The 20248-nt window shown below is 42.0% G+C and overlaps 1 protein-coding gene across 15 annotated transcripts in view; it reads left to right on the forward strand.

Moving 5' to 3' along the window:
• ATP9B (ATPase phospholipid transporting 9B) overlaps positions 1-20248 on the forward strand; it is a 280109-nt gene that overhangs the window by 73656 nt on the left and 186205 nt on the right. For 13 of the 15 annotated variants that reach the window (XR_013525960.1, XM_035271402.3, XM_035271403.3 and 10 more), the window contains one exon: positions 15304-15398. The exons of the other annotated variants lie outside the window; for them this stretch is intronic. Coding sequence is in view for 11 of the 13 variants with exons in the window: in XM_035271402.3 (XP_035127293.3) it covers positions 15304-15398 (95 nt within the window). In the remaining 2 variants the exon portion in view is untranslated. The remainder of the gene's footprint in view (positions 1-15303; positions 15399-20248) is intronic. 15 annotated transcript variants of the gene reach the window in all.

The following is a 20248-nucleotide window of genomic DNA, read 5'->3' on the forward strand; positions in this document are numbered from 1 at the left end:
CCTCAGTGGGAACAGATTGTGAGTCTGCTGAAACTGATCCATGCCTATTATCTTCCTTTGTGCCCCAGTCCATGTGCAGGAGCTCTGCTCTAAGTCCATGCAGCCAAAAAGTAAGGGACTCTGCCTTCTTGCACTTCCTAAGCTATGGCTACAGCCCCAGCCAGGAGGAGCTGGCCATAGTTCCTATTTTCCCCAGACCCATGTGCAGAAGCCCAATTCCTGACAGGCTTGGCCCAGGGCACTAACATAAAAGTAAACTAAAGTGGACTAAATTCTAGACTCTACCTGAGCTCCTGAGCATTCTATCCCAGTGAGTCCCAGCCCAGCAGCTTGTAAGGCAGAGCTGACAGTGCTGGAGGGGCTACACTACAACCCCATCCCCAGGGCCCACTTGACAAGCCGAGTGTCACTCCTGGTAGAGCTGCCTGCTGTCCTGTCCCCAGCTCCAACGCAGGGCTTCAGAGGTTCTGCCCAGTGAGAGAGATAGGCCTTAAGGACTGAGATGTCTACAGCTTTACCTATAGACTTTGTTTGAAAGCTAGCTTGCCAGAGTTCATTTCTGAGGATGTTGTTGAGAACACTGGAGAGCTTGGTGGCCACCAGTTCACAGGGCAGAAACAGCAGCCCAGCTGGATGCTTTGTGGAGAGTCCTGGATCAGCCTGTCCGGGGGGCCGGGAGGCTGTTTGCATGTGCTAGGCTGCTCTTGCAAGCAGCTGGAGTGGGACTCAGGGCAAATGTGAAAGGACTCCCTGGGTGATGAACAGCCCTCCATGATGCCAGAGCTCACTGACCCAAAGGCTTACCTACAGCCTCTAAGCTGGCTAAATGATGCATGGTCCTCTGTCCCCATGGTGAGTCCCACAATGCTGAGCTTACATGTGGCATCACAGGCATCCCCGTTGGGCTGGAAGGTGGTTTGCGCACCCAAGGTGATGGTCCCAGGAGTCAATCGAGAGGGCCTCCAAGCCACCCATCCCTGACTGAACGTAGACAAAATTGTGAACTCCCTGAATCGTGAGAGGTCTCCAAGCCACACACAGCCAGTGGTAAAGAGTGGAAGTCCAACTAGCTAAGGCAGCTTAAGCACCACCTTTTGTCACAGGATCTTTGGGGTGTTGTTTTTCGGGCCAGAAACCTCTATGGCTGGTGGCACCTTTGTCTGAGTTTTGCTCAGACCCGCAGGGCTCATTCTGCCTACTTGGCCCAGCAGGCTTTGCTCAGATTGTGCTACTCGCGCGGATCCCATGCTGAGGGTGAGCAAAGGGTGTGTGAGTGAGCGCAGGGTCTGGCCCCTGCACACAGCCTGTCATGCCAGCTGTGGCAGGGCAGGCAGCTTCAGGTGCTGGCTGTGTGCGAGGCTGTGGCTGAACCAGGCGCTCTGTAAGCGGTTTCCACTGCGGGCACCAGGAAACACGGTGGCCCCAGGAGGCTTGGAGACGCCAGGAACCGCAGAGCCCCAAAGAGGATGTCACAGCTCTGGCTCAGTGAGCCATTAGGTCTGGGCTTCCTGAAGGGCCACAGCTCTTCTCTCCTTACTACTTGTAATGTGGCCAGTGGGAGGGCGTGTTTCAGCCCTGTTTGTGTTACAGCTCTTTCATTTCCGCCATTCAGCTGGTCCCCAGTTCTCGTCCTGTGTCTGGGAAGAACGAGTACACAGACAACTGGAGGGTAAGCAAGGCAAAGAGGTGCTTTACTGAGCAACAGTACAGCTCTCAGGAGACTCGAAGTGGGTAGCTCCTCTCCACAGGCAGTTCGTTTTGATGAGAGCAGCTCTTTGTGGAGAGGAGACCCAGTAGCTCTTATCAACAGGCAGCTCATCCCATCAAGTGTGCAACCCTTAGCAGAGAGGGGACTTGGAGTGGGTAGGTTCTATTCGCAGGCAGATTGTCTCGTGGAGTATGCAGCCCTCAGAGTAGAGGGGGCCTGGAGTAAGTAGCCCCTTTTCACAGCTGGTAGTCCCAATTTTGGTGTAAGTCTGGCTGAAGCTGGGTTTTTTATAGGCTCAGAAGGGAGGAAGTACATGCTGCTTGGTCCATGGGCAGCCGTGGGCTGGCTGGAAAGGGTACCATCTGGTTGGCTATATGGTCATCAATGAAGTCCTCCCGGCAGTGGATTTCACCTGTAACTGGCAGCTGGGCCCCCAGACTTCAGGTTGTTACTGGCGTGAAGGTGGGGTTTCTCTGGGGACCTGCTCACTTTTTTCCCAAGAAACTGTCTGACTCCCACCATCAACATGCCAGAGATGGCACCCAGGCTGTTTGTGCCAAGGGGTGCTTGCAAGCCTGAACCAAGCCACCCTTCTGCACTTGTTGGTACCCAAATTCTGGAGGGGGCCAAGCCAGCAGAGTGCCGGGCATGTCAGCACTGCCCTGAGCACATGCATACCTGCCAACTCGGAAGGGGATGGGGATCCTGCTAGTTTAGTGGCGCTTGCAGCCCTGGTCACTCCTCCCTGACTGCAGCTGGTGTCTTCCCAGCTGCCACTCCAGAGGGGCCACCGCTCTGTCACATTGACCAGAAAGTGGTTTACATGGAGCCAGGAGCAACCTCTGGAAGGCCAAGGAAAATGGAGACTTGGTAGTGGAGTTCAGCCTGGCGACTGCAGAGTCTGAGCAGGGGGATAGATTTCCCAGTAGTAGTTCAGCCTAGTGACCATAACAATAAACAAATGACCAAAACAACAAACAACCTAAATACACTCTTTTTTTTTGATATTTGTATACTGCAGTTAGAACTGTTCAGTAATCAGCTCCCGGTTGAAGTGCTGAGGTGGGGGACTGAGCTGTAAGTTCTTGTATAACAGGGATTTGGAGTCAGATGGACCTAATCATGGCACTCTTCACTCACTTGGGAGACCTTGGGATACTTTACCTCTGACTCTAAAATAGGCACAGTTTTTCCTCCTTTCTCACAGGACATCAGATATTGTAGATAGGCCATGACTGGCACCTCCTAAGTAGATGCTTAGTAAATATTAGTAACCTTCCCTTGTCTGGGGGAGAAAGAAGTGACTTTCCATTGGACATGTATAACTCCATACACTTTTTGAACAAGGGCTAGTTGTGGGCAGCTTTGGAGTATAGTATGGGATAAATGCCATCGCTCCTTCCTTATTGTGGAGAGGTATGTCTGTTTCTCCCCTGACAGTCTGTGGTAGCAGTTTGGGGGAAGTGTGCTGGTGCTAAATCTCTCCCATGCCTCATTCTCCCTGCCACGTTATCGCTGTCCTTCTCCCTCCTCACCAGCCCTTATTGTTCTCCCTCATCTTGGCCCTTCGGCCTTTGAGGTTCGTGACAGAAAAGAGCATTATGCCTGTGGAGGCAGCATCCTGCCTCATGGAGGAGACTTTGAGAAGACCTGATAGAGGCTGTTGTTGGTTGTCTTCTACTTCCTGTACGATGTACACAGGCATGTTCCTATGACAGGTCCCTCGAGGGCTTCCACTGTGTCTCTGGAATGGGACTTGCCATATCCTCCAAATTGTGAACAGTGAGTTTTATTGGTTATTTTTGAGGCTGGACTTCTTGGATTTTTGAGGCTGGACCCCATACTATTAATAGGTCCTTCTAGAACCTTTTCTTTTCTGTTTCACATTTGATTGTCTGTCTTGTTAAACTGTCACTTAACACTGTTAAGGTCAGTAGGAAACTTGGTAACTAGAGTAGTGCTTTCCATGTATTAGATGTTCAATAAATATTGGGTAAATATATGAGCGCACGCTCTGTGTCCCTTGTGTTGAGCTGACTGAGCTGAGACCATGTCGTCCTCTAGACACGGAAAGTCCAGGAGCTCAGTTATGGCTGACCTTGGCTGCTGAGGTAGGGAGGAGCTACATCCGGCCAGTAATTTTCATGCACTGGTTCTGTCAGATGAGCACGAGCTCATGTCAGGCACTCCCCAGAGCCACCCTGGGCCTGGGTGGCATCGATTCCTAGTGTGATTCTGAATGAAATTGATGAATGGGAGCAAACACTGATAAACGGGATGGGGAACCCTGCCTAGAATGGCAACGGGAGCAAAGAACAATTGAGATGAGTCTTCTCTGTAGGTGTGGAAGTAGTTACTGTGTGCTTCCTGGAGTGCAGTATTTAGAGGTTAACTCCAGTTACTTGCATGCTTTATCTCTTTACTGCAAACGCCAGATGTTTGAGTCATGCTTTTAGGTTGATCTTTTCTTTATTTAATTTGAATGTGTTTTAAAAGCAGATGCTTAATCTCTAGGTTTGTAATACGGTTTTTATGCCATTCTGTAGAATTCGTTTGGGAAAGCATCTTAACATATTTTTTAGGTTTCTGGAGTCAAATTTTAGATTGTGTTGAAATTGTTGTTTCTGAGTTTAAACATTTCCATCAGTTTCTGGAAAGGCTGGTGTGTGAAGACCCCTTTCTGGTCCAGCATAGTGTCAGAGGTCTCCTCCATGTTAGAGTAGTTCATCTGCCGAGCTGCTTGGTTATAAGCGTTAGTCAGTACAATACCAAGGTCTGAATACCAGACTCTACTTGATTGTGACCCCAGATCTATTCAGTCTATTAGGTTGTAGACACTAAAGCACATAGTACTCATTGCCTGAATCTTGCTTTCAAAACTTGGAGGAAAAACTATTTTCTTCCCTGGTTTCTTGTTTTTGTCTTGGCTGTGCTGTGCAGCCTTGCATGGTATCTTCAGAATCTTTCTAGATTCTCTCAGTTCATACATGAAGGTTCTTTGCCAACGAGCTTATTTTGTTTAGTCTGATTGATGTCACCTTTTCCCTGTAGTGTTAAATAACATTGTTACTTAAAAACAATTAAAATTCAGGGTTCGAAGGTGCAATTGAAATATTTGAAACTTGATAGAGCTTTTTTTAATTAAAAATCTATTTAAAAAATACATATTATTTAAATCTGTTACTTCAATACCATGAAGAATATATATTAGCACTGCTGAAATTTTGTTTATTTCCAAAATTTAAGACTGTTCATGTCTGAGAAGAGGTGTTATTAAAAAAATCACTTGTGAAATATGAAATTTTTACACCAGTATCATTAAGGAGATACGTGTTAGTAGGAAAGATAGATTGCAGTTGTATTAGCAACCTAAATGGAGAGCTTTTGATTTGCTATTTAAAACTTGTTTTTAGAGTGAACACCTTTTTTTAAAAAATACCTTTTATATTGAAATAATTAGTGACTCCTGGGAAGTTGCAAAGATAGTACAGAGAGATCCTGTGTGTCTCCTTCACCCAGATTCCCCCAGTGATTGACAACTTACATGTAGTAGAATATCAGACGAGGATATTGACATTGGTGCAGTGTGTGTGCATAGGGCTGTGTTATTTCATCTTGAGTGTAGGTTCCTATCACCACCAGTGCAGTCAAGGTGCAGAACTGTTGCACCACCGTGAGTATCTCCCTCACACTCGCCCTGTGGGCTCAGCCATCCCTCTGCTCCCAGCAGCTCTCACCCTGGGCAACCATGAATTTGTTCTCCATTTCTACAAATTTGTCATTTCTGAAATGTTACATAAATGAAATAAACCATTCATGACCTTTGGAGACTCTTTCTACTTAGCACAGCACGCTTGAGATCCATCCAAGTTGTTGTCTATATCAGTAATTCATTCCTTTTTTACTGCTAACTAGGATTTCATGGATGGATGTGCCACCGCATTTTTTAAACCACTCATGGTTGATTGGAGTTTTTTGTTGTTTACAGGTTTTTGTTATAAATAAAGCTGCTTTGAATAATTATGTACAGCTTTTTTTGTGGACATCGGTTTTTTAATTCTCCAGATCCATGTCCAGAAATGGGGTTGCTGGGCTTTGTGGTAACTACATGCTTATGTTAAGACTGACGGTCTCTTTTCCAGAGTCACTGTTTTGTTTGGTTCTATGTTCCCACCAGCAGTGCCTGGGACATCTAGTTTTGCCACATCTGGCCAATGTGTGCTGGTGTGTGTAGCAGTGCTTCATCGTGGTTTGCGTGTGCCCTTCTGTCACGGCTGCTGACATTGAGCGTGTTCTCACTGTGTGTTTGCCATCCGCAGGACTCTTTGTGCAGTGTCTTTTCATGTCTTTTGCCCATTTTCTAATTGGAATGAAAAATTGATATTGAAAATTCTTTATATATTCTACATATGAGTTCTTTGTCAGATGTATGGCTTACAAATACTATTTTTTGTAGTTTGTCTTTTCATCTTCTGCAAGGATCTTTACATATTCAAAGTATTTAATTTTGTCAAAGTTCAGTTAATCTTTTTTGTTTTCTTTTATGGGCCTTTGATGTCCTGTTTAGGAACTCAGCTTCCAGCCCTATGCCCTGAGGATTTTGTGTGTGTGTCCCCAAAATTTTACATTTAGATCTATGATCTGCCTTGAGTTAATTATTTTATAAGATGTAAGGTTTGGGTCAAGGCTTTGAGGTTGTTGGGCTATGTATATCCCAATATTCCAGCATCATTTGTTTTGAAGACTCTATTCTCCATAAATTGCTTTTGTGAATGCATCAAAATTACCTGCCATACTTGTATGTTGGGGGGACTCTCTCTGGGATCTTTATTTTGTTCCACTGATCTGTATTTCTCTTCCTTCTCCAGTATTAAACAATCTTGATTACTGCAGCTTTCTGATAAGTCTTAAAATCTGGTAGGCGGATTTCTCCCATTTTCTTATTCCTTTTTTCCTCCCACATTGTTTTAGCTGTTCTAAACAATTTTGTAGCTGTTTTAAACAACATTGCCTTTCTCTACACATTTAAAAATAATCTTTAAAAAAAAAATTTTCATGGGACTATGATAGTCGTCTGCACCGATTGTTTATGGGTGGCCAGGTTCTTCTACTGCTAGCCTGAGACATGATGGGCGAGGTGAAAGCTGAGGAAGTCACCATGTCCTTCCTCGATACCTGAGGACTCGAGCTGGACTGCACGTTTTTCTCCATCTTCCAGAGTCATCATCATTTTAAAAAATGTAATGTTCAGCATATTTTGCTGTATTTTGTAAGAATAGGAAAGAGTACACCTGCTTATCTTTTTGGAAGTAAAATTCCCTGAAAGGTTGTATTCATTTTCTGTTTTTTAAATTGGATCTTAAACTTTATTATAGGAATTTTCACTGCATGAAGCCATAGTGTAATGGACTGCTGCATCCCCACTGTCCCCTGTAACACTTCTCATTAATTGACCTGTCTTGTTTCATTCATATGTCTCATTTGGATGAAATCCTGTGTGCAACATGATTGCATTTACAAATTACAACCGCAATTCCATTATCATACCATCAACTCTTGAACATGGATTTCTTAGATTAACACTTGGTGAGTCTCCCAGTTTCTGATGGTCTTCCACACCTCTTCTTACCGTTGATCTGTCCCAGTCAGGATGTGGGGGGCCCTCCTCTTGCACTCGGTACACATGTCTCTCAAATCTGTTTTCATCTAAAACAATTCCTTCCCTTTCTTTGTATTGTGTTTGTTGAGAAAACAGGGTTATTGGACATAGGGAATTGATATTTTAGATTTGTGTGAGCGCATACACACAAATAACTGTGTTATTAATTAATACATTCCTTTATTTCCTGTATTTTTGTTAACTGGTAGGAGGATCTAAAGGGTTGATTATACTCATTTTCAATTTTCTTTTAGTTTTTCTTTTGGTTCATTCAGAATCTACAAAGAACTAAAACAGATTTGTAAGAAAAAAACAAACTTTCAAAACTGGGTGAAGGATATGAACAGACACTTTTCAAAAGAAGACATACATGAGGCCCACAAACATGAAAAAATGCTCATCTGGTCATTAGAGAAATTCAAATCAAAACCACATTGAGATACCATCTCACTCAAGTTAGAATGGTGATCATCAAAAAATATGGAAACAACAGATGCTGGAGAGGATGTGGAGAGATAGGAACACTTTTACACTATTGGTGGGATCGTAAATTAGTTCAACCATTGTGGAAGACAGTGTGGTGATTCCTCAAGGACCTGGAAATAGAAATTTCATTTGACCCAGCAATCCCATTACTGGGTATATACCCAAAGGATTATAAATCAGTCTTTTATAAAGACACATGCACACATATGTTCATTTCGGCACTGTTTATAACAGCAAAGACCTGGAACCAACCCAAATGCCCATCGATGATAGACTGGACAAGGAAAATGTGCCACTTATATACCATGGAGTACTATCCAGCCATAAAAAAACGATGAGTTCATGTCCTTTGTAGGGACATGGATAAACCTGGAAACCATCATTCTCAGCAAACTGACACAAGAACAGAAAATCAAACACCACATGTTCTTACTCATAGGTGGGTGTTGAGCAATGAGAACACATGGTCACAGGGAGGGGAGCATCACACACTGGGGTCTGCTGGTTGAGGGGCTAGGGAAGGGATAGCAGGGGTTGGGAGGTTGGGGAGGGATAACACAGGGAGAAATGCCAGATATAGGTGACTGGGTGATGGAGGCAACAAACCACATTGCCATGTATGTACCTGTGCAATAGTCCTGCATGATCTGCTCATGTACCCCAGAACCTAAAGTACAATTAAAAAAAAAAGAATACTACATCACCGCTCCTATATAGTCCTGTTTCTAACTCTAGGCAGATGTCTAGATGTGTCTCTTTTAGTAATCAATAGATACAGGTGCTTATCAACTGGTCTTCCCAGTATAAAGTTCCCTGTCAGACCAGGTGCGGTAGCTCACACCTGTAATCCCAGCACTTTGAGAGGCCGAGGCAGGAGGATCACCTGAGGTCAGGAGTTCGAGACCAGCCTGGCCAACATGGCGAAACCTCATCGCTACTAAAAATACAAAAATTAGCTGGGCATGGTGGTGTGCACCTGTAATCCCAGCTACTCAGGAGGCTAAGACATGAGAATTGCTTGAACCCAGGAGGTGGAGGCCGCAGTGAGCCAAGGTCATGCTACTGCACTCTAGCCTGGGCAACAGAGTAAGACTCTGTCTCAAAACAAAACAAAACAAAAAAGTTCTTCATCAGCCTTTCACCAGATGTTACCAGCCGTTGATTCTGTCTAGATCCATTTTTTTAGGTGTTGTAAAGTGGTGGTATTCTAATTGTTTCTCCTTTTGTATTTACTAGCTGACACTTGTAAAGAAGATACCAACATCAATTATATGACTGCTCTGAGATTTCAGGAAAGGCAGAATGAATATCTGATATTCTTCTTTACCTGTTTTAAGAGCAATATGCTGGGAAAACTAAAAATAGAATTACTGTATGATCCAGCAGTTGCACTTCTGAGTATTTATTCAAATGATTTGAAATCAGTTTGCCAAAGAGATATTTGCATTCTTATTGATCTTTGCAGAATTATTCACAGTAGCCAAGTTATGGAATCCACCTAAATGTCCCTTAATAAATGAGTGGATAAAGAAAATGTGACATATAAATACAATGGAATATGATTGAGCTTTAAAACGAAATAAATTCTGTCACTTGTGATAACATGGATGGAACTGGAGAACATTACACTAAGTGAAATCAGCCAGGTACGGAGAGTCACATACTGCATGTTTGTATTTCTACATGGCATCTAAAACAATTGAACTTAGGGAAGCAGAGGATAAGTAGAGTGATGCTGGAGGAGAGGAGTATTGGTGAGTTTATAGTCAGAGTACAAAGTATTGGGAGGAGTAAGGTTTTTTTTGATTGTGTGATTTATTAATAGTAGTGTGTTGTACAGTTCAGAATTACTAAGTAAATTCCAAATGTTCTCACCATAAAAAACGACAGGTATTTGGGGTGATAGCGTTGTGTTTATAATTTATAGCATCATTTGGTGCCCTATAAATACCTAAAAGTATAATTTGTCCATTTTATAGCAAGATAAAAAAACAAATATGTGAGGTTCTTAGCAAAGGTAAGCAAAGAATTTTTAAAAGTGCATTTATGAACTCATGCATTTTGACATATAGATGTTAATACATTCCATTCCATTATAGACCTTATTGTTTTTTTGTGGTCACATTTTTTCTTCTTTGTTCAATGAAAGTCTCTTCACATTTGTTCTTGTGATCGTTTGCTGCTTTCCCCAGTTGCTTTCTTACACACTAGTTTGTTTTGTTTCAGGCTGTTTTTATTTCCTGCCCCATCAGAGTTTTTCAGGGAGCCCTGACTCCTCCTGGGCCTTTGTTTGAATAGCTCTTGATTTCTGTTTTTGGAAGGAGAATTGTGGTACTGGAAGGATCTAGTGATATTCCCAATTCATATTTAGGATTATGGAATGTTTACATCTTTAATTTTATGTTTGTATTTCTTAAGTAGAAAATCTTGTTTTGCACATTCTAATGTCCATGAATTTCAATTCCCAAAGTTAAGATAAGCAACACCAATTCTTCAACAGCACAACCTTAGCCATATGGCAAAACTCTGTCTGTACAAAAAAAAATATATATATATATATATATATATATATATATATATATATATATATATACACACACACACAAATTAGCCAGGCATGGTGGGAAGATCACCTCAGCCTAGGAGGTTGAGGCTGCAGTGAGCCTGGATCTCACCACTGCACTCCAGTCTGCGCTCAAAAAATATTTATTTTTGTCTTAGTTACCATGGTATAGTACTGATGACTAATTGCATGAAGTATGAGCTTCACTTTTGACTCCTCAGTCCAGAGATCATTGAGTCAACAACCTGATTGTCACATGACCAGTGATCAATACAGCATCACTTCTTCAGAGTCTGTTGGTGACTGATCACTGCACATCTGCAGTTAGTTCACCCACAAACAGCAAAGGATGTGGTTGTGTTTTTCCTTGTCAAAGTTAATTTGTTTTTTACCACCAAACACAGCGTCATTAATCCAGCCAGTGTGCCATGGCCTTACTTCAACTTTTTAAGCCTGTAATCTTAGGTGAGCTTTTTGATCTGTCGTTATTGCTATGTAACTGGTGATCATGCAGGATCTTCAGTTGAGGTTTTGAAGAAGTATGTCAGAACACATGCAGATGAAAACATTGAAGCACAGTGACAGGAAGTGACCCCAGGCTCTGCATGTGTGATACTGCAGAAAATCTACTGCACCACACCATGGCTCTGTGGGAAGCTGGGGAGAGCGAACGGATTGTTTACACTGTGGCCCTGCCCTGCCCTTCGAGCCACTGCTGGTTTCAAGCCAGAGGAATTGACTGAAGTTGAATTTTCTGGCAAAAAAGGGGGACGTCGTGGTGTTAAAAAAGATGAAGATGTCCTTATGTGAGTTATGCCAACCAAAAATGTCACATTAAAGGAACCCTCAGACATATTTCCTGACACAGAAAGCCTGTAAGATACACAGCACAAGCTCGTCTCAGCTTCCATGGCAGCATGGCAGTGCCAAAGCCTAGAGGAGATGCTTCCTTCATATCATAAGTTTTGTGATGAGGAAGAGGCAAGTTGTGTTTCAAACTTCCCTAAGATTTTAAGGAAGAAACAAGGCACTTTTATTCTCAGTGTTTCTGCTGTTTTCAATTAGCATACTCAGTGAACACTGCTTGTATTCTTTTTGTCTCCCCATACATTTATAATTGGCAGGAAGAAAGTTTCAGTGTTCTGACGGGTTTTTAGTAGCCATCGGACGATTGTCTTTTCCACGTTGATTATTAAGATTGCACTCCATGGATTAGTTTAGATGGTTGTTTTTCCGGTCCCATGTAACTGCGAAGTGATGGCAGCTCATGCTTGCTTCTGTGTGTATGTGTGTTTCCATATCACAGCACCAGCATGAACATGAATGATACGGTAATGGAAGCCTGTTTAAAGTTTGTCTCTCGTTTCTTTGCTTAGCGTATGTCCCAGTAGAAGGACACTCCAGTTTCCGTATATGAAGTCACATGCAGTTCGGAGATCCTTGGAGTTGGTTGTGCAGCAGAGTTTTTATATGTTCCCAAATCCTTGCACCGGTGACAACAGAGCTGGTGACATAAAGCAGATCATTAGTACATGCTTGCAGTCGGCGGAGGAGGGGTCAGGAGGAGGGCGTGCATATCACCTTTATGGTTGGGAGATGTTGTGGTGCTGATGGTGGTTTCACAGGCATGCACATAGGGCAGAACACATCCGGTTTTATATTTTAAGCATGAGGGTTGTTGTACGGCCATTGTAGCTCAATAAGATTGTTGACCTTGAAGTAAAAATATCACACAGATCTAAGAGGACAGACTGAGGAACTAGATAGACCCAACAACCCCTGGCCAGCATTTATAATAAAATGAAATTATCTCTTATCTCTACAAAGCCCCAAATGCCGGCAGATTTGAGCAAACCACCCAAAACCACAGGGCATGCTGGAATTCTCACTCTGTCTTCTCGCATGTTCTTGAAAATCAGGATTCTCAACAGGGAAGAAAGAAGATGTAGCTGTAGTATCAAAGAGCTTAAAGGAAACGTCTTGTGTTACTGACGTGGAATTGGCAGTGTCAGTGTGAACTCGTGAGTTACCTTGTGTGTGGGCATGCGCACACACACACACACTCTCTCGCTCTCTCTCCCCCCGCCCATTTTTTTCTTTTTATTCTTGCTCTGTCCATTGAAAAGACCTAGAAACAATGTTCAGTACAGTGGCAACGAGCGTCTTATGACACCAGTTTGCAGTACAATCGCCAGAGCCTACTAGGTTCGTGTCACCAGGACTCAGGCACCACATGAAGAGACTCCCATTGGCCAATTATGGGGCAATTTGAGATTCTGTAATAATAACAACAATAATAATCATTACATTGTATTGAGACTTAACAAATATTGCTGTTCACCCCATTGTTCACCATCTGGGGTTGGCAGTGCCAGTTCATTATCTCGAAATGTAGATGAAGAGCAACAGGGAGCCACCCTTTCCTACAGGAGCTGTTCTACTGGGTGACCACACCCAGCTCAGAAGTGCGGAAGCTGCTCTGTCTACTTTCTTTTCAGCTGAAAGTAAAAAGGAGGACAGATCATCTCTCTCTACATCCTCCTGTCATGTAGCGTGTCTTGGTACTGAGCATGAGTGGCCGCCACACCAAGTAGAGCAGAACCTGGACCTGGTGCCTCTGGGTCGCAACAGTGCTGTAGTGCTGAAGGCCAGCTGGAGCAAGGGCTGGGCTCCAGGCAGTGGATGGGGTAGGCAGTCAGACTGGACCACAAGCATGCAGATGGTCAAGTGCAGACCCAGGCCTTTCAGCAGATGAATCAGAAGGAGAGAGGAGTGGAGGGGAGGGGACCTATGGATTAAAAGTGACTGAAGACAGCAAGGATAGGTAGGGCTCAGCTCTAGTGTCTGAGGATTTGGGCATGAACACTTACGCACAGCAAGGAAGTAGAAGCGACCTGCTTTGGAAGGATAAGGGGCCTGTGTTTGGGATGGGGCACTGGAGGGTCTCCTGAGGGACCTTGAGGTTATTTACACAGGGTATTTGGTTTCTAATGATTTGCTAGGTGTACCTACACTTGTATGGCTTTCTGTAACTATTTTCTTTTGCAATTTAGAATTTTCTGGCTGGGTGTGGTGGGTGGCTCATGCCTGTAATCCCAGCACCTGGGGAGGCTGAAGCGGAAGGATTGCTTGATTCCAAAAGTTTGAGACCAGTCTGGGTGACATAGTGATACCCTACTTGTACAAAAAATGAAAAAGAATTAGCTGGGCATGGTGGCATATGCCTGTAGTTCCAATGATTTGGGAGGCTACGGGGGGAGAGTCACGTAAGTGCAGGAAGTTGAGTTTACAGCAATCTGTGATTGTGCCACTGAACCGCTTTAGCCTGGGTGACAGAGCGGGACCTTGTCTCTTGAAAAAGGAAAAAAAAAAAACCTCAAAAAAAATTCTGCAACCTCAAAAGTTACCTGGATGAATTATCTCTGTGATTAAACTGTCAATTATGTTTTATATGCTGCTTTTAATTTTTTAGGAGTTTTAAAAATGTTTGGGGTAATCTGGCTTTTTAATGATATAAAATATATCTGATTTTAAAGTGAACAGTATATGATACATTCAGAAGGCCTAAAATCTATTCCTGTTCCCTTCCTCCCTCTGTAGGAATTATACTCATATACATGTATACACAGGTATGTGCACACACACAGAAGCATTTGTATGCCCGCAGATACACTCACACAGAGATGTACACACATAGGAACACAGATTTTCGTGCCCTCACGTCCTTCACATACACAGATATGCATGCATGCAGACATAGGTCCACACTTGTGCACACAGATATGTTCACACGCCAGCATACACACACACAAACACACAGATCCTCAGGTACTTCTTCAGTTATATATGCATATTATACACAGATACCCATGTACACAAACATACATGCACAAATACATATATACATGCATGTGCACACACAGCTATGCTGGCGCGCATACACACACACACACACACATGTGCACACAGATACGCACATGGGCACATATCCACACACAGATGAGCATGCGTATACACAGTGATACATACATAGAGAGATGTATGAAGACACATGAATTCCCTCTCTTCCCTCCCTTGTTCTTAACTATAATGTATTCTCATTTCACAGTCTACATCCTAGACATCTTTCCATGACAGTGTATTGCAGTCATCGTGTTTGCTTTACTTTCTGTATTGGTGCGTGTGCTGTTTTAATCAGCTAGTACTCTGTTTGTTCCCCCTTGTTTCATAACAATCTTCTGTTATTAGAAACAATGCTGGAAGGCGCAGTCTTGTGTGTTTTTCATTTTGTGCTTTTGCTATTTCGTCATTAGAATAGATTCTGAGAAGTAGGATGATAGCATGGCCAAAGAGTAATGGATTTTCCTAATAGAATATCTTACTGTGTTTGAAACTGGATAGGCTCATGAGCATATGGTAACACTTACCTGGGTCTCAGCATTGTAGCTGTGCTTTTATGATTGAACGTTTTTTATGATGGTAAATCTGATATTTTATTAGCAAGATAATATCACACATTCTTGGATATTTTTGTGTATTTTTTATTTTGTTATTATCAAAACATACATTGAAAGTGGAAATGATCAATGTAGTTTTTCTAAAATAGAAGACTGATTAATGTTAATAGGCAAGAACAGCAAACAGGAAATAAGTGATTAACTAAAAACAATTTTAATGGCCTACATATTTTCATCAGATTTCTTTTGTGAATCAAGGAACATTGTGTAAAATAAAGGCTTTTAAGGATTTTTGTTCCTGGGAATGTCTAGGTTGTTATTTCTTTGTCCTACTGTGCCCTGGAATTATTCTTTGAGGGCACCTGTAGCTCAGGAAAAACCTTCTGTAACACAATTCAAGAGTGGTAAATTTTTATTCTCTGCTTCCAAGGTTCGTGTTTTATTCGAACTGATCAACTAGATGGTGAAACTGACTGGAAGCTGAAGGTGGCGGTGAGCTGCACACAACGGCTGCCGGCTCTTGGGGTGAGCAGCATCGAGACTTCATCCTCTTATTTTTAGTGGTGGTTTCTAGGTTTCATGTATATTTCTGTTTATACAAGCTGTTTTATTTAATGCATTGAGAATTTGTTTTATAATTTCTTTATTCCTTATGAAGGCAATTCACAAAATGATGCCAAAATAATTTCTGTGATGTCTTAGCACATAATCAGTTTTAGGTGGTTTTGAATTTTCCTTTTGGCACTTTGGTTTTCTTTCTCCTTCTGGTCACCTTCCTCCCCTTCCTTGACCCCTCCTACTCTTCTTCCTCCTTCTCCTCTTCCTCCTCCTCCTTCTCCTCTTAATGTCCTTTTTCTTTTTCTATTTATTTTGTTTTTTTAAATGATAGGTTGTCACTCTGTTGCCCAGGCTGAAGTACAGTAACACGATCATAGCTCACTGCAACCTAAAACTTCTGGGCTCAAGCGATAGTCTCTCCACAGCCTCCTGAGTAGATGAGAGTACAGGTGTATACCACCATGCCCAGCTAATTTTTAATTTTTTTTTTGTAGAGACTGGGGGTGGATCTTGCTGTGTTGTCCAGGCTGGTCTTGAACTCCTGGCCTCAAGCAGTCTTTTCATCTTGGTCTTTCAAAGTGCTGGGATTACAGGTGTGAGCTACCACTCCCAGCCAGAAACTTTTAGTTTTTATTTGGCTGTTTGCCCCTCTTCTTTGTGATTTCTGTATTGATGCTTTGCCAGTTAAAAAGTGTATTCATGCTCATGTGTTTAGAATCTTTCAAATCAGTAATACCGGATATTCTCAAATGAATATCCTGATTTTAATTTTCTTCTTCTTAGGCACATAGAAATGTTTTTCTTTTCCCCTGTTTTCTCTCTGTACTTCACATGGGCTTCACTGGCCTTCAGGTTAGAAACTCTGTTTGAAAATTGTCCAAGCTGCTTTTCTGGGTCAGGCTTCTCAGTCAAAGCCAGGCAGCGAGTGCTACTTAGATGATTTGTTTCATGGGATTTTAATTTCCGGTGTTCTATGATTGTTTACATAAATTTTGTAGGCTACTATGAATAATTTATATGTTTAATGAAGGAAGGTAGATTCTACTGGACCAACAGATGACCAGGTTGGAGATGTTGGGCTGTTGACAGCTGCCTTTTACCTGCTTTGCAGTGGGTAGAGTCAACTAGGCAGCTGTTAAATCATGAAGTCAGATGCCAGGGAGAGCACCTCCTCACCTGAGGATGGGGCTGGGTGTGTGCATGCGGCAGTTCCTGGATCACAGTGTGGCTTTCAGTGGAGCTGCCAAACTTTTCCAGAGTGGCTGCACCATTCCGTGTCTCCACCAGCACCAGATGAGTGACCCAGTTTCTCTGTCCTTGCCACCTTCAGTGTTGTCACCAGTTTTTATTGTAGTTTTATTGTGTACAGTGCTATCCTACTTTTTTTTTCTCTTTTATCAATTTTTTACTTTTTTTTTTTTAATAAAGATGGGGTTTCACCATGTTGGTCAGGCTGGTCTTGAACTCCCGACCTCAGGTGATCGTCCCTCCTTGGCCTCCAAAGTGCTTGGATTACAGGCGTGAGCCACCACGCCCGGCTGCAGTGCTGTCTTACTATGGCTTCCGCTTGTGTTTCTGTGGTGGCCGGTCGTGCTCAACATTCGTTCTCCTGCTTGTTTGCCATCTGCCGGTCCTCTTTGGTGATGTGTCCTGTTGACAGTCTCGGTGCAGAACCATTCTGCCTTCACGTCTAATGTCACCTGCAGCTTGTTCAGGGAGTCCCTGTCGGTGAGGAAGTTCTTTCTAGTCCTAGATTGCTGAGAGGTCTTTTTTTTTTTTAGATGGAGTTTCGCTCTTGTCACCCAGGCTGGAGTGCAATGGCGCGATCTCGGCTCACCCCAACCTCCGCCTCCTGGGTTCAGGCAATTCTCCTGCCTCAGCCTCCCGAGTAGCTGGGATTACAGGCATGCGCCACCATGCCCAGCTAATTTTTTGTATTTTTAGTAGAGACGGGGTTTCACCATGTTGACCAGGATGGTCTCGACCTCTTGACCTCGTGATCCACCCGCCTCGGCCTCCCAAAGTGCCGGGATTACAGGCGTGAGCCACCGCGCCCGGCCTGCTGAGAGGTCTTACCCTGAATGGGTGTTAGGTTTTTCCAAAGCTTTTCTGTATCTGTAGGGATGATCGTATGGATTTTCTTCTTCATCTGTTAGTATAATGGTGTGTGGTCTGTCTTTATATTTGTTATACCAACCTTGTGTTACTGGCATAAACCTCACCTAGTCATACTGAGTGTCTTTTGATTATGTCACAGTATTTGATCTGCTGATATTTTGTTAAGGATGTTTTGTGCTGATGTTCATGAAAGACATGGATCTGTATTGCCTTTGTTTAATGTCTTTCGTTGGGTATCTAGGGATAAGCTGGCCTTATAAAGAGTTGGGGAGTCTTTTTGCCTCCTGTAATGTTTAAAACAGTTGGCATAAAGTTGGTGTTATTTATTTTTTAAATGTTGAACAAATTCACTTTTGGAACTGTCTGATCCAAGAGTTTACTTTGTGGTAAAACATTTGATTGTGAATTGAATTTCTTTGGTATAGAGTTAATCAGATTTTCTGTTCATTGAAAATTTGTGGTTTTCAGAGAATTAGTTCATTGTATGTAAGTTGACAACGTTAATGACATAAAGTTTACAATGTTCTATTATTATTTTTAGTATTTTAGGGTTCCTTCTTTCATTCCCAATATTGGTAGTTTATATCCTGTCTCTATTTTATTGATCATGTCAAAGAACTGAACTGGTTTTTGATTTCATTGATTATCTTTATTGTTTGTTCATTTTCTGTGTTGTTAATTTCTGCCCGGATTTTATTTCCTTCATTCTACACAGTTTATGTATAATACTATTTTTGTTTCTTCCTCTATAAGGTGGAAGTTAGGCCTTTGATTTTATACCTTATTATTTTCTGTTTATAAACTTTCAGAGCTGTAAACCTCTTTCCAAGCAGTATTTACCTGTGTCACGCAAATTTTGATATTCTGCATTTTTGTTATTTAATTAAAAATATTTTCTAATTCTTTCATGATTCCTTCTTTTCATCCCTTGGTTATTTGGAAATACATAGTTACGTGCCAAATAGTTGGGAATTTTCCCAGTGTCTTGTAATTTATTGTTATTTAATTTTCTTATGGTCATGGAACATTTTCTGTTCTATTTCAGTCCTTTCATATGTATTGAAACTTGTGATATGGCCCAGCATAGGAACTCTCTGGGTCAGTATTCCATGTTAGCTTAAAAATAATGTTTGACCTCCTGTTGTCTGGATGTTCTGTAAATGTTCATTAGGTCAGGCTAATGGAAACTGTTATTTAAAAAAGTTTTTTTCTACTGTTTTTTCTCTTAAATACTGAAGAAGACTTTTAAGATCCTATACTTGTTGTAGCTTTAACTATTTCTGCTTTTGGCTCTGTGAGTTGTTTTCTTATGTATATTGAAGCACTGTTTTTGGGTTCATACACATGCAAAATTATTGTATTTTCTTGAATTGGCCCGTTTTCATTATTCCTGGTAGCATTCTTTGTTGAGACATCTATTTTGTTCTTAACTATTATAGTAATTTCAGCTTTTTAAAAATTAGCATTTACATGCGTACTTTTTCCATCGTTTTATGTTTCATATATATTTCTTTGAATTTAAAGTGTGTTTCTTAATGTAATGAAAGTAGGTACTGCTTTTTTATTCTGAGAATTGCTGCATTTTATGCTGTGCCTTTACTGTAATCATTAACATGGTTGAGCTGAAGTCAGGCATTTTACTCTTCATGTTCTGCTTACCCGTTTCTTTGTTTCTTTTCTTCTTCTTTGGGTGTTGTGTTTCATTTCCACTTCATCACCATTAACGGCTAATTAGCTGTGTGTATTAGTTCTGTTGTGTGTCATTATCATGTTTCCAGTGTATGTTTTTAACTTAGCACAGTCTTTTTGCATGTCACTTACTGTGTAAGAGTCTTAGCACAGTCTGACATGGCTTCTTCCCACGCTTTGTATTTGTGTCGTTTATCTTACTTCTACATATTACCAGCCGCATAGTGCAGTACTGTTTTTTGTTCGAAGTTGTCAAGCATATTTTAAAGAGAGTAAAAAATGAAAACAATCTTTTCCATTTACCCATGTGCTTACCTGTTCTGGGACTTCTCTTTCTTGTGTGTTGAACCAAGTTTCCATTTACTGCCATTTTTCTTTAGTTCTAAGAACTTCTTACAACATGTCTTGTAGTGAAATCTGCTAGAGATTGTGTGAATTTTTGTTTGAAAATTGTCTTCATTTTGCCTTTTTCTTTGTTTTTGAGACCGAATCTGGTTCTGTCACAGAGGCTGAAGTGCAGTGACCCCATCTCGAGTCACTGCAGCCTCCGCCTCCTGGGTTAGAGCAATTCTTCTGCCTCAGTGTCCTGAGTAGCTGGGATTACAGGCACGTACCACCATGCCTGCCTAATTTTTGTACTTTATTTATTTATTTAGGAATGGGGTTTCACCATGTTGGCCTGGCTGGTCTTGAACTCCTGATCCCAGGTGATCCACCCACCTCAGCTTCCCAAAGTGCTGCAATTATGGGTGGGAGCCATTGCTCGGGGCCTATTTTGCCTTCAGATTTGAAAGCTGTTTTGAAGTTTTCATTTGACAGTCTTTCTTTTTTATCTCTGCCTTTCAGAGCCTTTACTTTATCTTATGGCATCCATAGTCCTGAAAAGATGCCTGCAGGCCTCTTTATCCTCGGCTCCTTTTTCTGCCTTCAGGAATTTAAGTATGATGTGTTTTTATTTGTCTTCCTTGGGTTTGTTGGGCTTCTTGTATCCAGAGTTTCATGATTTTAAT

Source organism: Callithrix jacchus, chromosome 13 (genome assembly GCF_049354715.1).
Source record: "Callithrix jacchus isolate 240 chromosome 13, calJac240_pri, whole genome shotgun sequence".
NCBI classification, from domain to species: Eukaryota; Metazoa; Chordata; class Mammalia; order Primates; family Cebidae; genus Callithrix; species Callithrix jacchus.